General features: G+C 38.6%; 1 protein-coding gene across 6 annotated transcripts in view; it reads left to right on the top strand.

The window, feature by feature from the left end:
• SMARCA2 (SWI/SNF related, matrix associated, actin dependent regulator of chromatin, subfamily a, member 2) overlaps positions 1-25,028 on the top strand; it is a 117,432-nt gene that overhangs the window by 9,552 nt on the left and 82,852 nt on the right. For 5 of the 6 annotated variants that reach the window (XM_030969247.1, XM_030969242.1, XM_030969246.1 and 2 more), the window contains exons 2-6: positions 3,733-3,993; positions 12,079-12,202; positions 21,635-21,964; positions 22,807-22,908; positions 24,365-24,614. In XM_030969247.1, the coding sequence (XP_030825107.1) occupies positions 3,769-3,993; positions 12,079-12,202; positions 21,635-21,964; positions 22,807-22,908; positions 24,365-24,614 (1,031 nt within the window). In that variant the 5' untranslated portion in view covers positions 3,733-3,768. Of the gene's footprint in view, positions 1-3,732; positions 3,994-12,078; positions 12,203-21,634; positions 21,965-22,806; positions 22,909-24,364; positions 24,615-25,028 lie in introns of those variants that run through there. The other variant, XM_030969244.1, reaches the window with a different exon arrangement.

The following is a 25,028-nucleotide window of genomic DNA, read 5'->3' as shown; positions in this document are numbered from 1 at the left end:
CCACTCGCGGCAGGTCACTAGCCTGATGCCCCCCCATTCACTGCAACCCCTTGTGCCTGACCCATCAGCCACTTGCTCACCCAGTACTTGATGTGTTTACCCAGCTGTGTGCTGGACATTTTGTCCAGAAGGATCCTGTGAGAGGCAGTATTGAAACCTTCACTAAAATCCAAAAGGATTGCATCAACTGGCTTCCCTTGGTCAAGTAAGTGGGTTACTCTGTCATAAAATTAGGTTAATTCTGACAAGCAGGACTTTCCCATCATGAACCTCTGTTGGCTGTGACCAATGACTGCATTGTCCTTCAGGTGCTTTTCAATACCTCCCAGAATAGTATTCTCCATCATTTTGCCAGTCACTGAAGCGAGACTGCCAGGCCTGGAGTTTCCAGCCTCATCCTTCTTGCTCTTCCGGAAAACTGGGACGTCAGCCAGCTTCCAGTCAACTGGGACCTATCTGGATTCCCAAGTTCATTAGAAAATCATTGAGAGAGGTCTCGTGATGACATCAGCCAGCTCTTCTGAGTATTCTCAGATGAATTCCATTGGGCCCTAAAGATTTACGGGGAACTGGGAGTTGATCATTCTCATAGCCACTGCCCTCCAACTCAGGGCCCTGGGACCCATTAATCCATCATTGGCATTGAGGACAGAGGTAAAGGAAGCATTAAATATCTCTGCCATGTCCATGTCCTTGTTTGTGAGGTGACTGTTCTCATCCTCTAGGAGGACAATGTTATTTCTCCACTGTCTTATGCTATTAATGCATTTTGAACCCCTCTTTTTACGTCCCCCTCAACTGTTGCCAGCTTCATCTCCGGTTGAGCTTCATCATGACAAATTTTCTCCCTGCAGTGGGGAGCAGCATCTCTGTAATTCTCCCACGTCACCTGACATTACTTCTAATGAGCCTACGCCTTCTTTTTTTGCCTCTACCTCCCAAAAAGATTCCTGCTCAGCCAAGCCATCTTCTGCCTCACCTGCTTGACTTCTGGCATTTGGGAATTGCCTCTTCCTATGCCCTTAGAAGATGGTGCTTAAAATGTGACCAGCACTGACAGACCCCAGCAGCTGCAGAGCATTTTCCCAGGGTACCTTACTGACTGATTCCCTGAGCAGCCTGAAGTCTGCTCTCCTCACATCCAGAGTTGTGGTTTTGCAGCACTTTTCCTTCTGTCAGCAGATTTTGAGCTTGATTATTTTGTGGGCACTGAGGCCAAGAATGGACGCTGATCGCTGTGTCACTCATGAGACCCTCCCTGTTAACAAGCGTGAAATCAAGGAGGGCATCTTTCCTAGCCAGCTCTCTTAGGACTTGAACCACAAAGTAGCCTCCAGATGTTTTAAGAATTTCCTGCACTTGATTGTGCCAGCTGTGTGGGCTCCCTAATTAACATCTGGCAGGTTGAATTTTGCCATAAGGAAAAGTTTTAGGGTTTCCCTTGGTTACTTGAGGAATTGATCTCATTGTTGTGCTTGTATGATCTATAGCAGCCTCCCCTGATGACATCTTCATTATTTGTTTATACCTTGATCTTAACCCAGAGGGTCTCAATCTTGCTATTGCCAGTTTTAAGCTCCATACATTCTTGTCCCTCTGTTATTATCGATGCTCTACCCCTGCTTTGCCTGCCCTGCCTGTCCTCCTGAAGAGCCTGTAAGCATCCAGCATGGCACGCCAGTCCCAGGACTCATCCGACAGAGTTTTTTTATGTCAGTGATTTCATATTTCTGGCACTGGGACAAAGCTTCCCCTTGCTCCTTTCTCATGCATGTACTTCATTGTAACCTACATCTCATGGAGCAGATAGAGTGATCTCACTTCTTCCAGTTCTTGTGTGCCATCCCATTGCTTATCACTGAGAAGCCTGGTTTTATCCCTTCCTGCCTTCCAATCTAGTTCAAAGCGCTGTCAATGAGCCCTGCTAGCTCTTGTGGTAGAACCCTTTTTCTACTCTGCAAAAGGTACATACCTTCAGTTATCAGCACACTGTTGTATAGACCATGCCGTGATTAAAAAAAAAAAATCAGATTTTGCTGATGACATCCAGTTTTGGAATCACGTGCCCTGGGAAGCAGCAGACTTCTCTGTGTCTTGGGTCTGGTCTGCATAGCAGGTCTGTGCAGACCAGTGGACTTCTTAAGGAAGTCTGCACCTATATCAACTACCCTTCCCTTTTAATTAACAGGGGCAGTCGTGATGAGGGTGGCAGGCTGTCTTGCTCCACATGGTTCCCCCATCCCAGAAGGACCTTTGTCTACCTCATCACTTGACTGTCCTGCCCATTCCAGGGCATCATACTTCTTGTAAATGGTACCAGTTCTATTTGTTGTCTTCAAGTTTTCAGGAGGAAGAGTGTTATGGCTAGTGTGGCCGATGGCCAGCTTCCAGTGTTTGTCTTCAAGACACCGCTGCCTTCCTGCTTGGTAGGGTTCTGAATCCGCCTGCATCTTCTCTTCAGTGGAGGTCTGAGACTTGTGCAACATTGAGAATAGCCTGTCAATCTCTCACTCATTCTCACAAGTACTGCACAGGCTGTTCACTTCACCCATGGCTCCTTAACCTGGCAACAGCTCACTTACAATAACACATCTTCTGTAACAGGAGTAATGGCAAGCCCCAGCCTTACGGAGAGGCATCAGGCACTCCTGGCAGCCTGAGTTGTGAAGAACTTCATCTGTGTAACTGTCTAGCTGGCTGAAGGCTTCTGACATGGCTGGTGCAGTGAGTTCAGGGGGCATGAGCTCTGTGGCTTGTCAGAAATCCATACCTGAGGGAGCATTCACTAATAAGAGAACGCCCTTCTTCTCCAACTACTGGGTCTGTTCATTGCCTCTGTTGGCTGCTCCCAAGTGGTCATATGGGAGTGCAGCCAGTGTGCCCTGGTCACGTTCACTAGGACCCCATTTGAGAGAGTTGGAGCAACCGCCATCCTTGCTGGCTTCACTCATTCCTGGTCGGCTGCTCTAGGGCAAGCTGCCAGTCCCAGGTGGGTGTCAGTGCTCCCCTGTGGTTCCCCTGGCTCCAGCCCTGCTCACTGCAGTCCATGGCTCCACACTGGAGCTGTTTTCCTCGGCAGGGGGTGGTTGGGTGCACTGAGGCCATGTTCCAGCCCATCTCTGTCACTACTGGCTCTGCCCACTCAGCCACTCCAGGGCAGGCTGGTGGCTCCATGTATGTCTCAGCGCTTTTGGGCAAGTGAAAAAAGAGTTCTGAAAATAGTCTTAATAATCCTTTTAATGTTTTCACTGTATTACCATGAATTTTACAAGCACAAATTTCAGGCTTATCACAGCTGTTTAGGGGAAGATTTTTTAACATATAGGTTACAGAGATGTCCTACTCTCTTTCTTGCTTTTAGTAACTACTGTGCTGTACTTGGCCCACATGGCATATCTGGTGATAGCAAGTCAGTTCAGCTGTTTTTCTGATAGATGTTTCGCATAGCACACCGGCTGCTTTGTTCTGTGGGTACCATACAATGTCCAGAAACTGATGGAATTATTAGGATCCTTATCTTTCTAGTGGGCTTTTAGAAGGATGGTCAAGCTAATGGACAACATTAAGGACTGTGTAAGCATTTTTTGCTGGTGACAGCTTGCATGTGTATTTGTGCACATTTGTGTGTGTGTGTGTGTGTAACAACTGATTTTATTACATTTTTTGTCATACTCCTAATATCACATAGAAATTGTGTTTTTGTTTTTGTTTTGTTTTGTTTTTTGTTATTAGAGCTATTCTGCTAATTGAAAAGGAGACAGAAAATAGATGTCCACGCCTACAGACCCTGGCGCCATGCCTCATCCTGGTCCTTCCCCTGGACCAGGACCTTCACCTGGACCGATTCTGGGACCTAGCCCAGGACCAGGGCCGTCTCCTGGCTCCGTTCACAGCATGATGGGGCCAAGTCCTGGTCCGCCCAGTGTCCCACATCCAATGCCAACAATGGGGCCTACAGATTATCCACAGGAAGGCATGCATCAAATGCATAAGGTAATAGTTTATTAAAAGTGAACCTTTTTTCCCCGCTTTCTCCACTGATGAAGAGAGTTACTTAAACTCCACATTTAGACCTGCTTAACTGCTGTTATACATCACCTGCAGAACTTCAGCTACACTCTTACTTCTTTCTTTATTACTAAAGATTATTACTAAACACAGCTTCCTTGTTCTTAGTAGACTACTTTGAAGTATAGTTAGTATTTTAGAAGTGTTCATTTGTAAATTGTACTTTTCAGTATGATAGATGTTACTAGGGAGAAAAAAATGAAGGATAGTGTTAAAGCTTTAAGGTACACCATTCTAAGCACTTTTTTTCTCTTCTTCTTGTCTATTTGGACATAGCATGTGTTTTTTTCTGGGGTGGTTTTTAATTTTGAATGAAATTATTATTCTTTTCGTTTTTCTTAAAAAGAAAAAAAAACCAAAAACCCCAAAACAAACCTAACCCACCTTAAAGGATTTCTATTACAAATTTGTTTACTCTTCCATATTGAAAATGTGGTTAAAAACATGGTTTTCAAGTTATTTTATAAGGACTTCATCTTACAAAGGAATATAAAACATATGACGTATCATGATGACCTATCATTTAGAACATCTCAATAATTGTACTTCTGTGGTTATTGTTATACACTTAAAATTAGACTATGTGTGCTTAGACTGTGTGCTTAGGCTATTGTTAATGTTTTTTGCTTTGAGGAAATACTTGCCTGTGTGGAAATTCCTTTGTGAGTACAGTTTCTTTATGTATTGTCATTTTTGTTTGGTTGTATATCAGAGATTCAAAACCCAGAATAATTTTGATTGCAGTGATGTTCTACTCAGAAATATGTAGTAGCAGCTTACAGAGCCAAGATATTGAAAACATTTTGGCAGGTATTGTTTATTCCACTGGGAATTGTTATATGCACATAGAGAAAAAAATACAATAAAAAACTGTTTTAAAGTGGTAGAAAGATGTTTTAATTTTCCTCTTGAAATTATGTCTTCATTTTGACACTCTCACATATGGATCAGTTTCATTCATTAAAATAATATCCAATCAGTAGGGACATGGCATTACCATATTTTACATGAAGAGCTAAAAATATTTTAATAACATAAAGACTAGCTGATGTGAAGGAAGCTGTGATCCAGCTTTCCATTTGCACTGACCTGCTGTAATCTCTGAGAGGTCAATATGTGCAGTAACTATAACCTTTGCATTTGAATCTTGAGGTATCTGATTTAGCTGTTAGCCAGATTAGACATTTGCAGTTGGCATTTTTTTGTTTGTGGGGTCAGTTACAGCCCAGCTTTTCAGAACTCTGTCACCAGACTTCATAGCCAGGGTTCTCACTTCATTGCTTTCAATTTTTCTTGTACCTGTAGAAGAAGGTGGCCCCAGGAATTTTACATACAACAGCTGAATACTTAACACATTGTTTTAAATTGATATATCCTGTTATACTGCTATATAAGGCAGTCAGTCTTGTGGTATAGTTAGAAACAAACCAACAAATGTCATCGCACAACATTTTTTCAGGGACTTCAGAGAGCATCTCACAAGGTTCCATGAGCCAGAGCAGAAGGTCTCCCATTGAGGTGCATTGAAATATTTTGAAAAATGTACCACAAAGAGTCTGGATAGTCTATTCTAAGATGATCATTCAGTATAGTTACAGTAAATTACCTTTCCTATACCTTGATTCTGATAATGGAATAAAGACTATAATTTCACAAGTCTTTATTTTTTACTAGCAACAGGCTTGCTGTTGTCTTTTACATTTCTACTTCTGAGGTTCCAGCATGTCTTCACATGTGTCTGATTAACCTAGAAAACAGGTCTGTTGAGCTGATACAGGTGATAAAAAATAAAAATGAAATAAAATCTTACTTAATTTTCAGTCTAGATGAGGTTTTAGGTCTGTTTTTCTGTGCAAATCCAGAAATAGTGTATTGGGATAACTGCTGGAGGGGTACAAGAAATGCTGTAGAAGGGTCCCTCTAGATTATTTTGCAAATCTTACTGGAGTGCAGTTCATGAAATTAAAAAACTGGTCAGCCACCTGTAGATGGACCACATAAACATTTTCTTTTTGCTTAAATAAAATATACTGACTTGCAAGCCATGATATATCATAACACTATTTTTTAATGAAATGCAGTAAAAATGGGGGATTGCAGCAGAAGTGTCCCAGTTTCACAGTTGCTCTGTGGGATACTCATGTATGCACTGGCATTTAGCTCTTCCTTTTAAAATTCACATAGCTTAAGTGAAACAACTTCATTCTGTGTTAGATGTTTGACTAGCTTACAAATGGTAATATAATGCAAAAAGCTTTAAAAAAATCCAAAAGATCAAGCAATACCTAAAACTGATTGAAACAAATTTATATTAATAAATCATAATTCCTAAAGCATGTTTACTTAAGAACTGTTGTTATGAAAATTAAAGATTGTATATTCACTTAGTAACCAGAAGACCTTTCCACGGGAAAATTTACTATTAGTTTACGTAATGCAGTTTTGACAGAAGCAATAAATTAACTTCATTTCTTGCTGGTTTCTTAAGGACTGTCAACCAAATTTCCAGCAAAATATAGGTCCAGATTTTACTGAAGTGTATCTTGGAGGCATCACACCTGTGTTTAAGAGGGAATACTTAACAAGTTTGTCAGGGATACTGCTAAATGGACAAACTGTAACAGTCTCAGAGAATCTTGTGAAAGCAATACTTGGAAGCTGAGGGATGTTAAAAGAAAACATTGCTACCTTCCTTGCCCTAGTCTTACTTTTCTTCTGCATCCACATAGAAGATCCTCTGGGGCAGAGCGAGGTTACATGGTTTTAGTCTGAATTGATAAAGCCTTTGACATAGTCCCCCACAACATTCCTCTCTAGATTGGAGAGAGATGGATAAGAAAGTGGATGGACAGTCACACCTGGAGAGTAGTGGTCAATGACTCAGAGTCCTGATGGACACCAGTGCCAAGTGGTGTCCCTTAGGGGCCTGTACTGGGACCAGTGTTACTTAATGTCTTCATTAATGACATAGGCAAGGGGACTGAGCAGGTTTGCAGATGATACTAACCTGAGTGGTGCAGACAATGTCGGAAGGATGGCGTGGCATGTAGAGAGACCTGGACAAGCTTGAGAAGTGGGTCCATGGGAATCTTAAGTGTTTTAACAAGGTGCTGCACCTGGGTTGGGGCAGCTCCTTGTATCAGCCCAGGCTGAGGATGAAAACATAGAGAGCAGCCCTGCTGAGAAGGACTTGGGGGTGCCAGTGGCTGAGAGGCTGGACATGACCCAGCCATGGGCACTCCCATCCCAGAGAGCCAAATGTATCATGGGCTGCATCCAGAGCAGCATGGCCAGCAGGGCCAGGGAGGGGATTCTGCCCCTCTGCCCTGCTCTGGTGAGACCCCACCTGCAGGGCTGCATCAGTTCTGGGGTCCCAGCACAGGAATGACATGGAACTGTTGGAGTGAGTCCAGAGGATGCTACTAAGCCGATAGAGGGATGGAGCACCTCTTCTGTTAGGAAAGGCTGAGAGGATTGGGTTTGTTCAGCCTGGAGAAGAGAAGGCTTTGAAGTGACCTCATTGCAGCCTTCCAGTACCTGAAGGGAGCCTGCAAGAAAGATGTAGAAAGACTTTTTACAAGGACAGGTAAAAGGGGGAATGGTTTCCAACTGAAAGACAGGAGGTTTAGATTAGATACTAGGAAGAAATTCTTTCTTGTGAACGCAGTGAGGCATTAGAACAGGTTGCCTGCAGTAGCTGTTGATGTCCCTTCACTGGAAGTGTTCAAGGTGAGTCTGGATGGGACTCGGAGCAACCTGGTCTAGAGACTGCCGCTGTAAGGGGTTTGGAACTTGATGATCTTTGAGGTTCCTTCCCTCTCAAGCCATTCGATGATGCTATCATACAGCCTTCTGTTATCTTCTTATGAGCTGGACCACATGATTTTAGCTGCTTAACCTCTGGTTATGACAACATTGTAGCTTGTTAAGTTGAATGGTGCTCACTTGAGGGATGGATGAAGTGCTATGAGCTCTTGGTTTATTTTCTCTTCCAGTTAATTGTAACCTGATGCATAATCACTTCTTTTGTGAATTTGTAATGGGATATACTGTAAATGATTGCTGACTGTGGAATAATTAGAATGATGTCATGGAGAATATTACTGGTTTTGGTGAGTGAGATAAAATTTGAGGGAGAGAAAAATTCTTCAGAAATACAGTAGTTTATACTAAATAGGTTAGTTGTTCACTTAGACGTTTAATTAAAACAGAAGGCAAATGGTTTCCTGTTTCAGATATTATTGGGTAATAGATTAGACATTCTGAGAATCGAAGTATTTCTGTCATGGTCCTGGAAGTAACAGCGTGCAATGTCAGTAGGCATGTTCTCTGGTTTTTTTTGTTGTTGTTGTTCATGTCTACATTAGTAGAAAAGAAAGGAAGTATTGCCAAAAATTGCCAACCTTGAAAAATCAGCAGAGAACTTAATGTAAAATGGTGATTTTGTGATTTTTTTAGAGATTAATAGAATTGGTGGCTAAAAACTACTAATTCCTGCTGCAAGAGCTACAGTCAGACTGGATGTCCATCAGGGATGCATTGTTATGCTGTGTAGTTATGTAGTATGTTGTAGTAGTAATGTTGTAACAGTAGTTATGCTGTGTAGTTATGTGGCAGTTACATGACAACATGTTGCTGTTCGCCCTCTGTAATTCTGTTGTTTTAGAAGCTGTATGGTCTGCAAGAAAACTAGTCTCAGTACTCAGTCTTTGATTTTCAGGCTGGAGGGTTTTTTTGCTTGATGTTTTTTTTTAATAAGGTGGATTGAAACAACAAAAAAAAAAACCACCAGACACTCTAATGTCACAGTTTACTTGAAAATAGGTCAAACGGTGATGCATCTGTGAGAAGACCTTAGTTGCTAAATTCAGAGTAAAAAGCACTGTAGGCAAATTTTTCCTTATGCATTAGACATTATGTAAGTCTGCCAAGTCTATAGGCACATGGTAGCCTACAGTTGAAGCTTATCCCTCATTCTTTTTCTATAGTCATTATTTATTTGACCTGTTCAGTACTTTTTTCCTTACTTATGGGGACCAATCAAAATTCTAATTTCTACTCTAAGTTGACTATGTCTCAACTTCCTGTTTCCCTTCTGTTCTGTCACATTAGAAGACTAAAACAAGAAGAGTACCCCACTGTAATAGTAGTGCTTTATTGGTAATATAGGTTACTTATCCCAACAACATTTTTGTGGAAGATAGCTTTAATAACTTATACAGGACTGAAGAATTTACAGAAATTACATTGTGTTTAGATCCTTCTGTAATTTTTAACCTGTTGCATAGATTTAAAGTTATCCTCTACCTCTGTAACTATCAGTGATTTAGAAAAGTTACCAAAAAAAGCTGTTCCTCAGTTCTTGTAGGCCACTGCTGTCCTCTGCTGAATTGTGTTCCCTATTGTATATGGTTTTTCCATAGCCAGTAGAGGTTCTTTTATAGAAATACATTCTTGGATGTGCCAGTCTCTGCATACATTAGCAATTATGTAGTCATTAAAACTAATTTTGACTTCACAGAAGTTCATGCCATCTTCATATTTTGTATTTTCTAGTAAAAAGCTGATTTATGCATTCTAATGAATTTAGTTTTCAGTTTTTTCACCACATAAGTAAATACACAGACGCAAACCCCTTTCTTCCTATATGTGTCATCTCCCTTCCATTAGAATTGAAGCATTTCAATTTGCTACACTTGTTTTTGTGTCTGTGTTTTTTAATAATACTTTTTTAACAAAAATCAGTTCTTTTGATCAATTATCTCCACAGAAGCATGCCTTGAATTAAAGTTTTCTTGCATAGTCATGTTACTACCTCTCTGTTCTTGATTGCTTTTAAAAAAAATTTGCTCTGCCAAAGGCCACATACTTGCTTTTCTTTTCTCTGTGGCTCTTTTTAAACTTGGCAGCTGCATGGGCAGCTCCTTTCCCCATGCTCTTTATGCTGGTACTTCTGATGTATGCATGCTGTGTGCCTTCTTGCTCCCATCTGAGCTGTTTGCGTTCCCAGAGTTTCATGGTTGCCACCTATTAGTGCAGTGAAACCCATCCCTGCAGTTACGGGGATGCCAAAAATGTACAGCTAGTCTTCTGTTCTGGAGATCAGATCAAGTTACCAGCAAGTCTCCTCCTCTTGGTAGCCATCAAGATACCACGGCAGCCAGCACATACTATGACAAAATAAGAATGCGTCTGCTTTATAGGTGTTTTGGTTTCTGTAATAGTCAGCTCATGCAGACAGAATGTGAAGCGAGAGTTCTCTTCTGCACTGGCTGTCTTTGTAAGAAGGGGTGAAGAAAGAGGGAGGGATCTTCATGCCTCAGAAAAGGGCACTGGGGTTTACTCGGTTTGCAAAGTGGAACTATTTTTAATGCGTCAGTCATCTGTGCCTACATTTCTACGCCATATCCCAAGTTCTTGTATTTAAAAATAGCTTCTTGAGTAGTATGTATTTTTCTGATACAATTTCTTTTCACAAATATTTTTATACTGTCATGATAATTAAATGATTTGGTGAAACATGAAAAATCTATTTTATTTTTCCTTTTCTATAACTTTTCTATATATTTTATTTTTCCTTTTCTTTTATACTGTCATGATAATTATTTGGTGAAACATGAAAAATCTGTTTTATTTTTCCTTTTCTATAACTTTCCTCCTTTTAACCCAAACTCCTGATAAGAAAAACTGAAAGTGAAATCCTTAAGAAATGCTGAACAACAACAAAAAATTCTGTGTATTTAAAGCTGTTTTCAGTCTGATGATTGTACAAATCTGATGATTGTAATTGAAAGTAGAAATTTAATGTGAAGGGTTTATGAAAACTGAGATTTAGAATTATTTTTTCTTTTGTAGAAAGGGTGACCTTTGTTTAGTTCGTTGAAATTTAGTCATGTGCAACAAATTACTCAAAAATAAGAAATGTGACACTTCTTTTCTATGAGCTGATGTAGCTTCCTGCACACTTGTTTAATTAACTCCTTTCATTTTCCACTGGAATAAGTTATCTTTAGTCTCTTTTTAAAAAGAATTCTCAATAAAGAGATGTACATTTAGATAAAACAGACCACAAGGTCTCCATTCACAGTAGTGTTTGCAAGAGCAGCATTTAGTGTGCATGCACGCATGTGTTAGAATGGGACAGAGCTGTTTATTTCTGTAGAGAGAAGCTAAGTAAGTGATGCCGGTCTCCTCCTTGCTAACACAAAGCCTTACAGAGCTCTAAGTTAGGAATACAATAAAAGTTTTGCTTTCAATGGAAAACTTCATTGTTTCTTGGGACATCTTTCTTCCAATGTTACTTTTCCCTAGTTTTCACTTTCAGAACACTTCAGTTTTTATTATGGAGCCTTTTTCAGTGCCCAGAATGCTTTCAGCATGTTTTTCAGACTCCAGGCTATCTTTTCTACGCTCTCTAAGGAGAGCACTTTGAACTGTTCTGTGTCTGAAGTACCATGGGATCTCTAGTTTTAGAAGAGTGTATGAGGGGACAGGAGCTGTAGGGAGCACAAGTATTGTTTTCCCTTCCTTGACTGCCTATCCTTGTTTTTGTTACTTCCTGCAGTGTCACCCTTGTTTTTGAAGAGAAACAATGTTGTGACATTCCAGTAAAGCAATGACTAAAAGGGCAAAGTTTGGGCTAAAAATAACTCAAGTTAAGCCACAGGCTCTATTTTCATAAGTTAGTATGTATTACACTGCTTTGTAATATGAGGCCAATACAGGTTATGTGTTTGTATTTGGACAGTTTACCTCCCTGCCATTGCCAAACAGTTCATAAGGGGAAAAAAAAGGCAAAAAGGAAACAAGAGACAAGCAGTCTAACAGTGTTCTATGCTTCCCTAAATGTGTGATTTCAGGGCAGAGGTTCGTGGTTTTTTCTTATTTTGAATGACTGCTGAAAGAAGTTTTTCCTCTTCATATATTTGTTTAGATTTTGAGTTAGTCATTCATATTTTTAGAGTGGATTTATATCCTATCTCTCTCTAAATACTTATTTTGTTTTCACAGTCTATTGATGGCTTACATGAAAAAGGAATGGTTGAAGATGTTCACTGTGGCTCCATGAAGAGTATGCGACCTCCTCATCCTGGAATGGGTCCGCCTCAGAGTCCAATGGACCAGCATAGCCAAGGTTTATCCATACTGTGCATGCTCTATGATTTTGGTGCCTCTTGTTCCACAAAGAATCTGTAGTTCCATATCACAGATTGCCAGTTATTTCCCTTCAGCTTTGTTTGGAAAAGCTGAACAGGGCAAGGCAAATAGCTGAATTGCTTTGCTTTCTGGAGTGTCCATTAGGCATGTATTGGAGAAATGTTAAGGTTCAAGTCTGTGGTTGGGGCAAGTCTATCACAGATTTCAGTTTGCATCTCTAAAGAAAAGAAAACCACCAACTTACTTCTTATCTTATGTGGCTACTGTGAATGTAAATACATTTTAATATGATTTACTATCATCAAGTGCTGATCAAAGTACTTTCCAATGTTTTTTATGCCAGAAGATAGAAACTCTTTTTAACATATCGCTATTTGCCTTCTTTGTGTCTGGAGGTTGGAACATAAAAGGACATGCATTCTATGAGCAGCTTGGTATTCTGGAGATTTAACTGGAAACACCTGCTAGTATTAATAAGTTCAACAGCAGACAGAGCTTTCTATGTTGCATGCTTAATTATTTTACAGCAACTTCTGAAGAATCCCAAATGATATTAGTCTCTTGGTGTGGCACACTCTGTACGCATCTGTTAGGAGGTGGTCCTGAACTTCTTTGTGCTTTTCAGTGGTATGTGACTGAAACTCTAGTCTGTAACTTGCCAGCTGAATCCCAGTCTGGGACCCAGATAATTAGAAAGTAATGTTTTTCCATTACACCTTTCAGTATCAATTAAGTAAAATAGAACTGACTTTGCAGAGACAAGTTCTTCAACAGGTAAAACTTCCTTGCTTGTTCATTTCAACAAAATGTAAGCATGATCGTCTGAGAGACAAATTTTGCTTGTCTTTGCATTTAGAGGACACTTTTGCTTGGTGCATTTGGTCTAAAGACAACGATGGGACAATTCATATATTATGTACTGAAAATACAGGAGCATAAGTTGCAAATACTTCAAATACAAGTAGCTTCTGTTTTCTCCTTTTCTCTGCTGCCTCAGGTCAGATTTCCAGGTTATTTTGCACTGTAAAAATATGATTGATTGTATTAATAGTAACTTTGTCAGGATAGATACTGCAGATTCTTACTCTCTTTTTTTTGTATGCCAGCAACTGTTACAATGTAAACAAAGATTACTAGAGTTATGATGTGGAGCCGGCTTTTAAAAGAAGTGGTCAGAAAAATCACCCGATGTTTTAATATTCCAGATACTATTTTTGACATTATAGAGGACTGTTTTAGCTTTCATTGACTCTATGTCTCCATTTTTTTTTTGTTCTTACACAACTGTCTTTTCCACAAAAAAGTGGTGATGGCACTTGATGCTGTTCTGATACCTGCTGGGCAAAGTTCCATCTACTAGGCTTGTATGTTTTTGCCATTAGTGTCGAGGTCCAGGGTAGAAAACCAGGTTCCTTGATAGCCTGTCAGCCTATTAGATGCTTTTTGTCTGATTTCCCACAACATTAGAGAAAGTAGCACACTTGTATTTTTACAAATTTTGTGGAAATACGCAGTGTGGTTAAAGAGAGTTTACCCATGCCTATACTCTTGGCAAAAGGACAGTATGACTTCTCTGGGAATCCATGGAAGGATGCCTGGTAACTCTTGAAGTCCTGACAGAATCTTCGGTTGGGTATGGTAGAAACCAAGGCTTACTTTAACATTCACTTCCTCATGAATGTCTAATAGTTGAGCTTACAGTACACTGTTGTGTACAATTTTTAACAATGTAAATGTCAAGTGGAAATGAGACCTCATTAGTTCTAGGTCTGTTTTTTTCATGGCTTATTGTGTGTAGTCCTCAAGTTGAAGTAAATATGCACTAATTGATATTTTTGGGGGGCATTTGAGGGAAAGTAGCTGAATAAGTCCAAAACCTCAGGAAAGGGATCGCTTTAAATTTCCCCATTAATTTGAAAGCTTAGGGAGAATGGCCATGTGTCAGTAAATATTGTTGTAGGTAAAAGAAAAAATCGTCTCTCTTTATGTGTTTGTGGTGTTGTCTGTAATTCAGACCATCAAGAACAGTTTTCTGGAAAAATCACAGAATCCTAGAAATGTAGTATGGTTTGGGTTGAATGAGGACCTTTTAAAAGTCATTCTGTCCAACCCTTTTGCAGTGAACAGGGACATGTTCAATTAGATCAGAACCCTGTTGTTGTTCATAGTTGTTCAGTGCCCCATTGAAAGTGACTGTGAATGTTTCCAGGGATGGGGCGTCTACCAGCTGTTCTGAGCAATCTGGCCAGAGTTTCACCACCCTCTTTAATAAAAAAAAAGTTTTCCTTACACCCAGTCTGAATTTATTGACTAAAACGGTTCCGCCTTGTCCCATAGTACTGTCCTTGTAAAAAGTCTCTTTTCAGCTTTCTTTTAAACCTCATTCAAGTATTGAAAGGCCACAATAAGATCTCCCTGGAACCTGCCTTTCTCAGCGGGAACAACTTCTACTCTCTCAGCCTGTCCTCACAGGAGAGCTGGTCCAATCCCTCTGATCATCTTTGTGGCTTCCTCTGAATCCTGTCCAACAGTTCCATGTCCTTCCTGTGCTGTGACCCCAGAGCTGGATGCAGTCCTGCAGGTAGGGTCTTGCCAGAGCAGAGCAGAGGGGCAGAATCGCTTCCCTGGCCCTGCTGCCTGCACTGCTCTGGCTGCAGCTCAGGATGCCATTGGCTTTCTCGGCTATGACCACACAACAATGACAGGTCATGTCAAGCTTCTCGTCCACCTGTATCCCCAAGCCCTACCCAGCAGGGCTGCTCTCAACCCCTTCATTCCCCAGTATGTATTGATACTGGGGTTTGTCTTGACCTTTGTGCAGAACCTTGCACTTGGACTTGTTAAACCTCATGAAGTTCAGGTTGTCACACTTCTTGAGCTTGTCCAAGTCCATGTGAATTGCATAAAGTCAGCCTTTAGTCTGGTAAATTTACTATTACATATTATGTAAATATGATACTATTATATTATTTTTATATATGAGTCAAACTAATCTGTCATTTTTCTGGAGGCCGTAAGCTAAGTTCCTTCATTAAAATGTCAACAGGTCTGATATAGTATTTGTACAGTTGTCAGGAAAAATTATCTTAGCCCATGTATGGGGCTTCTCTGTGCATTGTTAAAGCCAGTAGCATGATGATAGACACAACCTTGTCTGCCTGGTAGAGTTGTAAAAAATTCCTTGGCTTGTTACTGTATGATACTGTGATTTAAGACAAAGATATCGCTAAATAAAATCAATATAATCTGCATTAAATATATTATGATAATTAAATGACAAATTATAAACTTAACTGTAAGTAGAAGATGATCATCCAATTGTAGATTTTTCTAGTCTTTTAGAAGTCTGGTTTGGTTCAGTGCTGTTCAAGGTATTTGTGATCTGGAAAAAAGTTTGAAGTCAGTACAAATAAAAATTTTATATAACACAGAGGTTTAGCAGTGAATAATAAATGAGTTGGTTACAAAGGCTGATCGGAATCTGAGAAGAATGTACTTATTTTTCTAGCACAGGTTTTAGCACAGCCAAGAGCAATGCATGTTGTGGAGCGAAATAGTTTGCTGTGTAGTAGTATAAACTGTGTCATAAAAAGCAGTCTATACTGCTGAGAGGAGTATGTTTGTTTTATCCTAGAGAATGTTAAGCTCCATTTTTTAATTGGTCTGACGAGAGAGTTAAAAGAATACTTGATCAGTCTGCACATTCCCAGACAGTAAAAGGGTTTGCAGTTGATGAAGCCTTTAAAGGAAAAAAAACCAATAAGCAGTGTATTTTGCTATCTGCAAAATTACCTGCAAACCATTTGAATTCGAAATGCCTTCAAATAGCTGTATTTTACTTAATGAAGATATTTAACCTTTGGAACAAGGTTACCCAAGTATTTGTGGAAGGTTTTGTGTCATACAAAAGCTAAATCAGCACTGGATGTTTTTGTCATCTGTCCCATAGACCAAAGGGAGAAGTTTGTTTAGAGGTCAAGGATTGGTCCATTTTGGAAAAGTTAGGTAGACTATTGTAGCTGTAGTGGTCCCTCATTGACAGAAATCTGCCTGTTCACAGGCTCCAAGATTCTGAGAAGGACTGGTAAGCTACGCTGGAAAACAATATCTTTAAATTTTTTGACAATGGCAAGGTGGATAGTCTTCATAAAATACTTCAGTACTTAGAAATCTGGGTGGGATACTTGTGACGAATCCATAGGCTGTTGTCCTTCTGTATGCAGTTTACAATGGGAAGTGGTCACAAAATGAGATTTCATTTAAATGCCAGATATTCCAAGAGCAGTCTTTTTAGTTCTTCTTAGTAATTTTGTAAAAGAGGGAAAAAACTTATATCTAAGTACAAAAGTAAGATTTTTTTTATAAAATACATGCTTACAAATGTGGATGATAAATTAGAAGTAAATTGGCAAATGCACATGCAGTTGTAGATATGGTTATGTAAATCAAGCATACAGTTGTGAATGAACAAGAGAAAGTTAATACAGAATTTTGGAAGTAATGATGCTTATGTTAAGAAATAATTAACTATCCTTTTCTGAGGTGAAATGAATGATGAGCAAGTCAGAAACATTTGAAAGCTAAATCTGCAAGAACTGTGTCATTTTACTTAAGTGCCTGTTCACTGGTTGTGTGGTAATTACTGTTCTGAGATTTTTGCATTTTTTTAACCAACAGTAATTACTAAGTTAACGTATGCAACTTTATTATTTAGTTTCTCTGTTTATTTTTTTATTGGTGCTCAGTGAGATGTGATTCATGCAGAAAGAATGTTTTACTAGCTCAGACAGGTCATCACATTTTTAATGTGTACTGCAATATAAGGATTTTCAGGAGTCTGAATAAATGGGGGAAAATACTATGAGTTGGTATATTTCTCCTCAGCAATTGCTTCTTCCAGTCTTACTACCAAATTGGAGAAAGGGTAACATTCCTGGCTAGTTTTGGTGACAGATTCTCTTTTCTTGAACTTATGTACAGTGATGCTCCTGTTTAGTGTTAATGCCTTTGTTTTGATGCTAACAGGTTAAATGAGTGGAAAATGCATTGCTCCAGCTTCATATTTAGCTGTTTAAATAGTAAGCTTACAAAATGTTGCTGATTTTGAATTTGGTTAGAAACTGTCTTCCGGCACGGTGAGTGAACTGCGGTGAATTCTGCAGTATTTATATGAGGAGTATGAAATTTACTGTAAATTGTTAAGCTCTTAAACAGTTACCCAACAGATTAAAATCATGGTTAGAATTGACTTTTGAAGGAGATTGGGTAGAAACTGGAAAGACAAGCCAATTATTTATATAAAATAAAATACTTATATTATAAAAACTTCATAAAAATGTGTAAATGGACTGGAACAAACAATTTCTGTGGTTTTCTGTGATTTGTAAAAATTAAATGAAGTTACTGTGATACAGCAGTGAAATACAGACCAATTTGAATTGTTCTGCTGTCTTTTCTTGTTGTTTGTAAGTGGAAACGTAAGGGCTGAAGGAATTTAGCATTCTGGAGCTTGATCTATATTACTTTTTATTAGTCATGCAGTATTTTTTAACTTCTAGAATTCACTAATATACTGCTGCTTCGCAGGTAATGTTCATTGTCCCTACTGTTCTTAAATTAGTTGCATTTTACTTTTCTGGATTCATTCAGACTTCTAAAGATGAGAAAAGACCTGCCACCTTATTCATCTGCCTGCCAGTGTAAGACCTCTCAACAATTTTATTTCTGCAGTTCTAGTTGTAAATCACTTGCACACATGACCTCTCTTTCTTCTTTGTTCAGTTTCACAGTAACTGGTGTTAACCCTGGCCGCACTACCGAGAGGGAATTTTTATGTTTTGCTTGCCTTAGGAAAGTTTGTAGCTTCAATCTGACGTGGACATACTTTTCACTGTGTTCCAAAACACTGTGCTTTTGTACTGTGTGTGTGTACTTGATTCTTTTTCTTTGTTTTTTAAACTAACTTCAGTTGATGACTGAAGTGATAGTTCAGTGAGTTACAGAGCTGTATTTCTTCAGTCCTGTCTATATATTCCAAATCCAAAGATTTTCTTACATTCTTAAGTACAAATATACCTTTTCTGTTGGTTTTAGTATAAAGATGTGACCTATATGTTCCTCAGACACTTTCATTGTTTAAGACTTAGTAAATTTTAGTGGCAGTTCAAAACCTCTGTTGAACATTCCAGTGTTTGGTCTGCTAAAACTTTGATTTTTTTTCTGTATCTTTACTAGGTTTTTGAATTAATTTGTAGGTGTTCTTTCAATTTCATTATAGCATTACAAGTGTTGAAAAAAGGGTCTAAATTTTTAGCACTCTGATTTTCCAGCTTTAAAACAGAAAAGAAAGATGTTATTGTTTCTGTTATCTGAAGTGAAACAAAAAACAATTAAAGCAGAAACATTGTGTATGCACTGCCCTCCAATAGTACTTGGAGAAGCGTTAGAACTAGGATTTCCTTCAATGTTCATACTGTAAAGAATATGCATTGTTTATGACGTGCTGTGTTGTGTTTTTGCTGAACAAGTTGATGCCAAAGTGGGATTAAATATGTTTCTGATTATGCGTTCAGTTAGGAAAACTTGAGAAGGGTTTCTGATGCAACCTCTTCTATGACCCATTGAAGGATTATGGGAAAGACAGACAGGACTCTCCTCAAAGATGCGCAGTAAAAGCAGAGAAGTAATGTTTACAAATCGTGTAAGTGAAATTCTGATGGGACTTAAGGGAAAGGAAGTTCAGCATTAGAATGATTAGGGGTTACCATCATTTGAGGTTTTCAGAGCTCAGTTAGACAAAATCTGGAGAAACCTGATAAAGCTTAGAAATTACCACAATTTAAAATTATAGACAGGGTTGTTTGGCCTCCCTTTCCTGGTATTCTGTGTCTTGTTTGGAACTGTAGGTTACTGTTGTCCTTTTATAGTGGGACAATTTTAGGGGATGTTCTCATGTGCATGCTTATCTGTGTTAGAGTCTATGTGTAATAAGATAGGAAAAAAGCAAGTAGTATAAATCACTTTATTAGGTCAGGCTTGTGACTGTATCTTTTTTCACTGTCATAATATGAAAGTTTTCACACTTTAAAGAAAAATTTTCATATAGCATCACAAAATTTACCTTGTGTAAATGCCACATTTTAGCATCTTTACAAGAAGTTTGGACGGATTTTGTTCTTTCCCGACTCTATAGAATTTTTTTTATTCTTCTTCTTGCCAAGCACAGTCTTCCATTATTAAAAATGCTAACGTGGAAGACTTGGAGGAAGAGAGAAGGTATAAGTAATAAATACATAATCGGAAAGATCAAAAAATGTCTGCTTTTGCAAACTCCTCTTTGCAAAACTTAGTCACAGACTTGGCAGCTTGAACTGTCAGGACTGAAAACAAATACACAACATCTTAGACTACCGTTCTAAACTTTATAGTCCAGATGCATTTCAAGATCTTGAGTCTGAAACATATCAGTCATTAAGGAATTTAAAACTTGGGCAGTATAACTTGATGAGGGACAGAAACCATTTTTTCAAAAGCAGTTCAGAAAACAATGTCATTCCAGTTAGGTGCCATTTAAAATAAAACCTGAGATTTAGAAATGTAATAATGGATAAACATTGCAATAAACTTCACTTTGTAGTATAAACCAGTAATGCAGTTGCATTTTTTTGTTTTGTTGTGGTATGATGGGTATTTTTTTAAGCAGTGTGCTCAGCAAGAGGGATTTGTAGCTTCCCCTCTTCTCTTAAAATAATAAAGAGATAAAAGTAAGTTATGGATAAGTGGAATAAACTTGAGTTATTTATCATACGTTTTATCACCAACAAGGGATGTGCAGACAATTTTTATATTGAACTAGTATATAGCTCCAGTAGTTCTAACTTTTTAATGTCTCTTTCTTCCTTTTCTTTAAACTTCTCCCCTCATTTTTCTCTTGAACTGTGTAACTTCTCTTATTCTTTCCAAAATCATCATCTTTTCCCATAGTCATCATCTTTAGTTTGAATGTTTCTGTCTTGTCTGATCCTTTCCTATCACAAATCCCCTTTTCCCCACTGTTATTCTATCTCATGTTGTTTGGGTTTTTTTAGGAAAACTGAAATCCTTTCTTTTTTTTTCTTCTGTCTCATACATTTACAATCTTTATTTAAATTGAGCATAAATTTCAGTTCTTTGGCACTCTAATCTTCACTGGTTAAAGTTCTAGTGACTTACAGCTCCCAGAGTTGAGAATGTGAGTGACTGTCGTCCCAGAGTTGAGAATGAACAGCGGAGACTACTTTGAGGTTTTGCCTATGTTGCCTTTACTGAAGGGTCAGTAAGAAAAGAGGAGCTAAAGGGCGAGCAAAATTTCTTCTGTGATCTGTACTACATACAGATGAAATAGAAGTCGTTTCACTTTAAAGTGACAGGAAAATTGGGAGAAGAGTAGATTGGGTGTCACATAATCATGAACTGAATCATGGTCTTTGGAGTTACGATCTTTGGCTTATGAACATGGAATATGAAAGTGAGCCAGAAGAGTTTAGATTTTTATGAATTTTTTTTAGACTTTTCCAATTTGTGAGAAGATTATTTGTGTTCCACAGTACCAGAGCAAAGTGAGTAAATATTGTTACCCCTTTTCCACTCTTGGTGGATAAAATCCCCAAAAACTAGCTGTCTGTTGTGCTTTTTGGAACTCAAGAAAATATGTAGTAGGTGTAATTAATATTCAGAATTAAAACCACTGCATTTTCAAGTGGTATAGTAAGATTTGAGCACTGTTCATTTCAGAACTGTGATTGCTCTTGACATAGTCTTTAGCAGCTTCTTCAGAGGGTGATTTTTGTGCTTGCAGTTATGTTTCAAGTTTTTGAGTATCCAGATGGCAAAAGGTATTGAACATAATCTTTGTATAAACTAAAGAGTAGTTGTATGGGAAGTGAATATCAATTATTTCTACTTCTGTATGTTGGTGAGTGTTGGCAAAGAGGGCCTGTAGAAGTGAATGGGTATTCCTTGATGTGTGTGCCTCAAAATAAACATAGGCTATTGAGCTGTAAACTAGGCAGACTTCACTGCATATGTTCTACAAATAAACATTTTTCCATAGTTCTAGTAAACAACACTATGTCCCCAGGCTTCTGTATTATATTTCATATTTTAGTTTGTCTTACTCCAAATATGCAGGTAATTGTTATGTTTAGGAATTATTGGACTAAATAACTGTAGTTCTTCTTAAAGAAGAGCTCCTGAGGCTATCTTGGTATCCCAGAGAACTTTGGATTGCGCTTTCGTCGTCACAGAAAATGCTACAGCTATCCAGACCTGAGAAGAGATACTTTTATACTTTATGTACTGTTAAAATATTGGATGAAATTCAGGTTTAACTAGCAGAATGGTAACTTTATGATTCTTGTACCTGTTCTAGGTTATATGTCTCCACATCCATCTCCACTAGGAGCACCGGAGCATGTGTCCAGTCCAATGTCTGGAGGAGGTCCAACACCACCTCAGATGACTCCCAGTCAGCCAGGACCCATTATAGCAGGAGACCCACAAGTTATGAATCAGCCTAACAGAGGGCCTTCCCCTTTCAGCCCTGCACAGCTGCATCAACTGCGGGCTCAGATTCTAGCATACAAAATGCTGGCTAGGGGTCAGCCCTTGCCAGAAAACCTCCAGCTTGCTGTCCAGGGCAAGAGAACCCTGCCTGGCATTCAACAGCAGCAGCCTCCCAGTGCCTTCAACAGGCAGTCTGGTAAGTGAATCTTTGGTAAGAGTCATTGCTCAGGTAATTCTCGAAGTTCTACCTATGATAGTTTAAGAAATGGGTGCTGTGCAGGGCTGTAATTTGGAACTGTATTAAGCCTTAGCAAGTGCATAAAACACATCTGTTATTAAGAGGATATTGTCAAAATAGAATACTAATAACTGAAATAGAAGTTATTTCACTGTGAAGTACTGCATCTGTACGGGTATGCTTGACAGTTTTTGAATGTTAATTGTACTTTACTGATAGCAATTTCCCTTGTTTTCCTTATGGTGAACTTTCATTCTCCTGTTGCTATGCAGGAAAGTAGATAAATAATCTGGATCGAGTTGACTGATTATTTAGGTTGTTGAAAATAAACCACATACAGTGTGCTGTTAGGTGCAAAATATAAGAAAAAGAAAGTGTGCTTACTTTTTTCTCACAATGGTGATGGATGTTGCAGTGAGGTAAGCAAGCACATTGTGGTCCTAAGAAAACTCTTACATTAAACACCCTGAACCTGTTAGTTTCTGAACACTTCCATTACTGCGTTTGTGTTGGAATCAAGGGTTAAGATGATATTGTTTCTTAAGTTTTAATAATGTCACTGTTCACTTCATTTTGGTGGATATGGCTTTGCTACCAATTAAGTTGGGTTTTTTCATTAAACATGATTTTAGGTATATATATTACTTTCATATGTATTAACGATAAAAACTACTTAAATCCTTACTTAATGAAGAAAAGCACTGCTTGCCTGAATAGACTAGCATACTACAAAACAATGATTTTTGAATCTTGGAAATAGTTTGTGTTTCAGCAAATTTTATTCCTCTGTCAAATTGCAGGTATTGGATTACATGCAATGAGTGGCACTGCTGCTGGACCAGGGGCTGCACCAGGGATGCCTGGACATGCAACTGCCATTACTCCTAAAACGTGGACTGAAGGTATAGTGGGAAAAAGATGTGGGGAAAAGTAAAAAGGAAAGGTAAAAAGTTGTGCAAGGAAAATAGTGTAACTTTAACTGAGTCAAAGATTTTAATCAAGGAATCTCTAACCTTTTATTCATTTGGAAGAGACCCACATGAAATTACTGCAATTTTTAGACAGACTGAACATGAAGCACCTTTTTGCAGTCAGAGTGAAATCTGTGTGTTTTCTGAGGAACATGCATAAAACTTAATAAGTTATGTTCTGAGTATGCTTAATTGTAGCAAGCTTGTCTTTCACCTTTGCTACTGTAAAAGAAGTTTTCAAATCATGTTAGAATTATGCTGTTTCCTTCTGTATGTTTTGTTCTTTTGGAATCAAATTGCTTTGAACGATCAGTGCAATCTTTGAGATCAAATGAGCACTGCAACTTTTTTCCCCGTGTCTTCAAATATATTTGTCATTCATTGCACAGTCATTCAGCTTCCTGGATTCCCTGAGAACTGAGGTTACACAGAGGATTTTGATGGGCTTGCTTTTTTTCCTTCGTATAAGCAGAAATGCAGTGTAGCTGCATACAGAATCTACAGCTTGTGCTCAAGTTCCTTTTCTGGAGTTTGATGCAGATGTGTGAATGACAAAATGGTGATCTCTGTATATTTCAGGATGTTGGTTTGAATCAAGGTTGATTACAAGATTGCAGGTGTACTTTGCAGTTGTTTTCCCCAGCTTAAATGACTATGACTCTTGAGATAATTAAGCAGCATCTTTATTTTAGCAATGTCTGTTAACAGTGAATTCTCGAATATCTGAATGCATGGGTAACTTGTCATAATGAAATTCTAAAGTCCATGACCTTTAGGGACTGTAAATGACAGGTACCATTTTCGTGTCGACTGAGGTGTTGCTTTTCAATGTGATTAGAATAATTGAGTTCCTGATACTTTAAATAAATAAAAATTAATAGGAGATCATAGTAAAACAAAAGCTATTTATATCTGGCAGGTATTTCTGAATACAGTTGTAAAAATTTTCATATGGTTATCAAGTTCTGGTAGAGGTCTGAAATCAGACCTAGTTCTGCTTGTTGTCAGGTTGTGGTTAGGTGCTTTATTTTAACTGCAAGGATAGTGAACTAGACACAGAATTAGGTCTTGCATTTGGAAGAAGTCAGTTCTACAGCTGTTTCATTTCTGGTAACACTAGAATTAAAAGTCCACAGAAATAGTGAAAGAAACAGCCTTCATTATAAAATTTCATGTGTTTTGTTTTTCTTTTGGCCATTTCTTACAATGTATGGTATACCTGCATTTTAGTATGTCTGTTTCAAAAAACAGAGTGTCGTCTCAGTGTGACTTCTCTGGTGATTTTGAATGTTTACCTTACCTTCATGTCTTGTATTCAGAAAGCCATCTTGATTTTCTTCCTGCTTTCCATATTTCATGTTATGAATCAGTACTGTTTATGTTTCAGGCCAAGCCCCAGATATGAGTGTCTCCAATGTGCAGCAAAAGCTTCCAGCGCCAGCTCCTAGTGGGAGGCCTTCTCCTGCTCCTGCTGCCGCCCAGCCTGCTGCCACCATGCCTGGGCCCTCTGTACCACAGCCCCCTCCGGGACAACCTTCACCCATTGTCCAGCTGCAGCAGAAGCAGAACCGCATCAGCCCTATCCAGAAGCCACAAGGACTGGATCCTGTTGAAATACTCCAAGAACGCGAATATAGGTAAGAGTTTATAACAAGATGAAAATTATTCTTGTTTTTCACATCCTTAACTGGAACTCCTTACAATCAGCTACTGTAGTGGTAATAGTGTAAACAAAGTTTCCAGGGAAAGGCTGTATTACCAAGAAGTACACAAATATCAAACCAAATAATTATTTAATTCTACCCCAAATGATGAACTAGTGAAGCATACTGGCAGTATCACTGGAAACCATTTAAGTTTAAAGAGAAATCAATTTTGTGACCAAGGTTTTTAGAAGAGAACAGAGACGGCCAAAAGGCTGAAGAGTTGGTAACCACAGCAAAAGCACATTTTATGAATATGATGGATTTGTCTGGACAACCAAAGAGTGAAGAGAATAAGAAAGTCACAGGCAGGATTAGAAAAAAGTATACCATTTAGAAAAAGGTATA

Source organism: Camarhynchus parvulus, chromosome Z (genome assembly GCF_901933205.1).
Source record: "Camarhynchus parvulus chromosome Z, STF_HiC, whole genome shotgun sequence".
Taxonomy (NCBI): Eukaryota; Metazoa; Chordata; class Aves; order Passeriformes; family Thraupidae; genus Camarhynchus; species Camarhynchus parvulus.
Note: the sequence above shows the minus strand (reverse complement) of the source record. Positions and strands in the feature narration are given on the sequence as shown.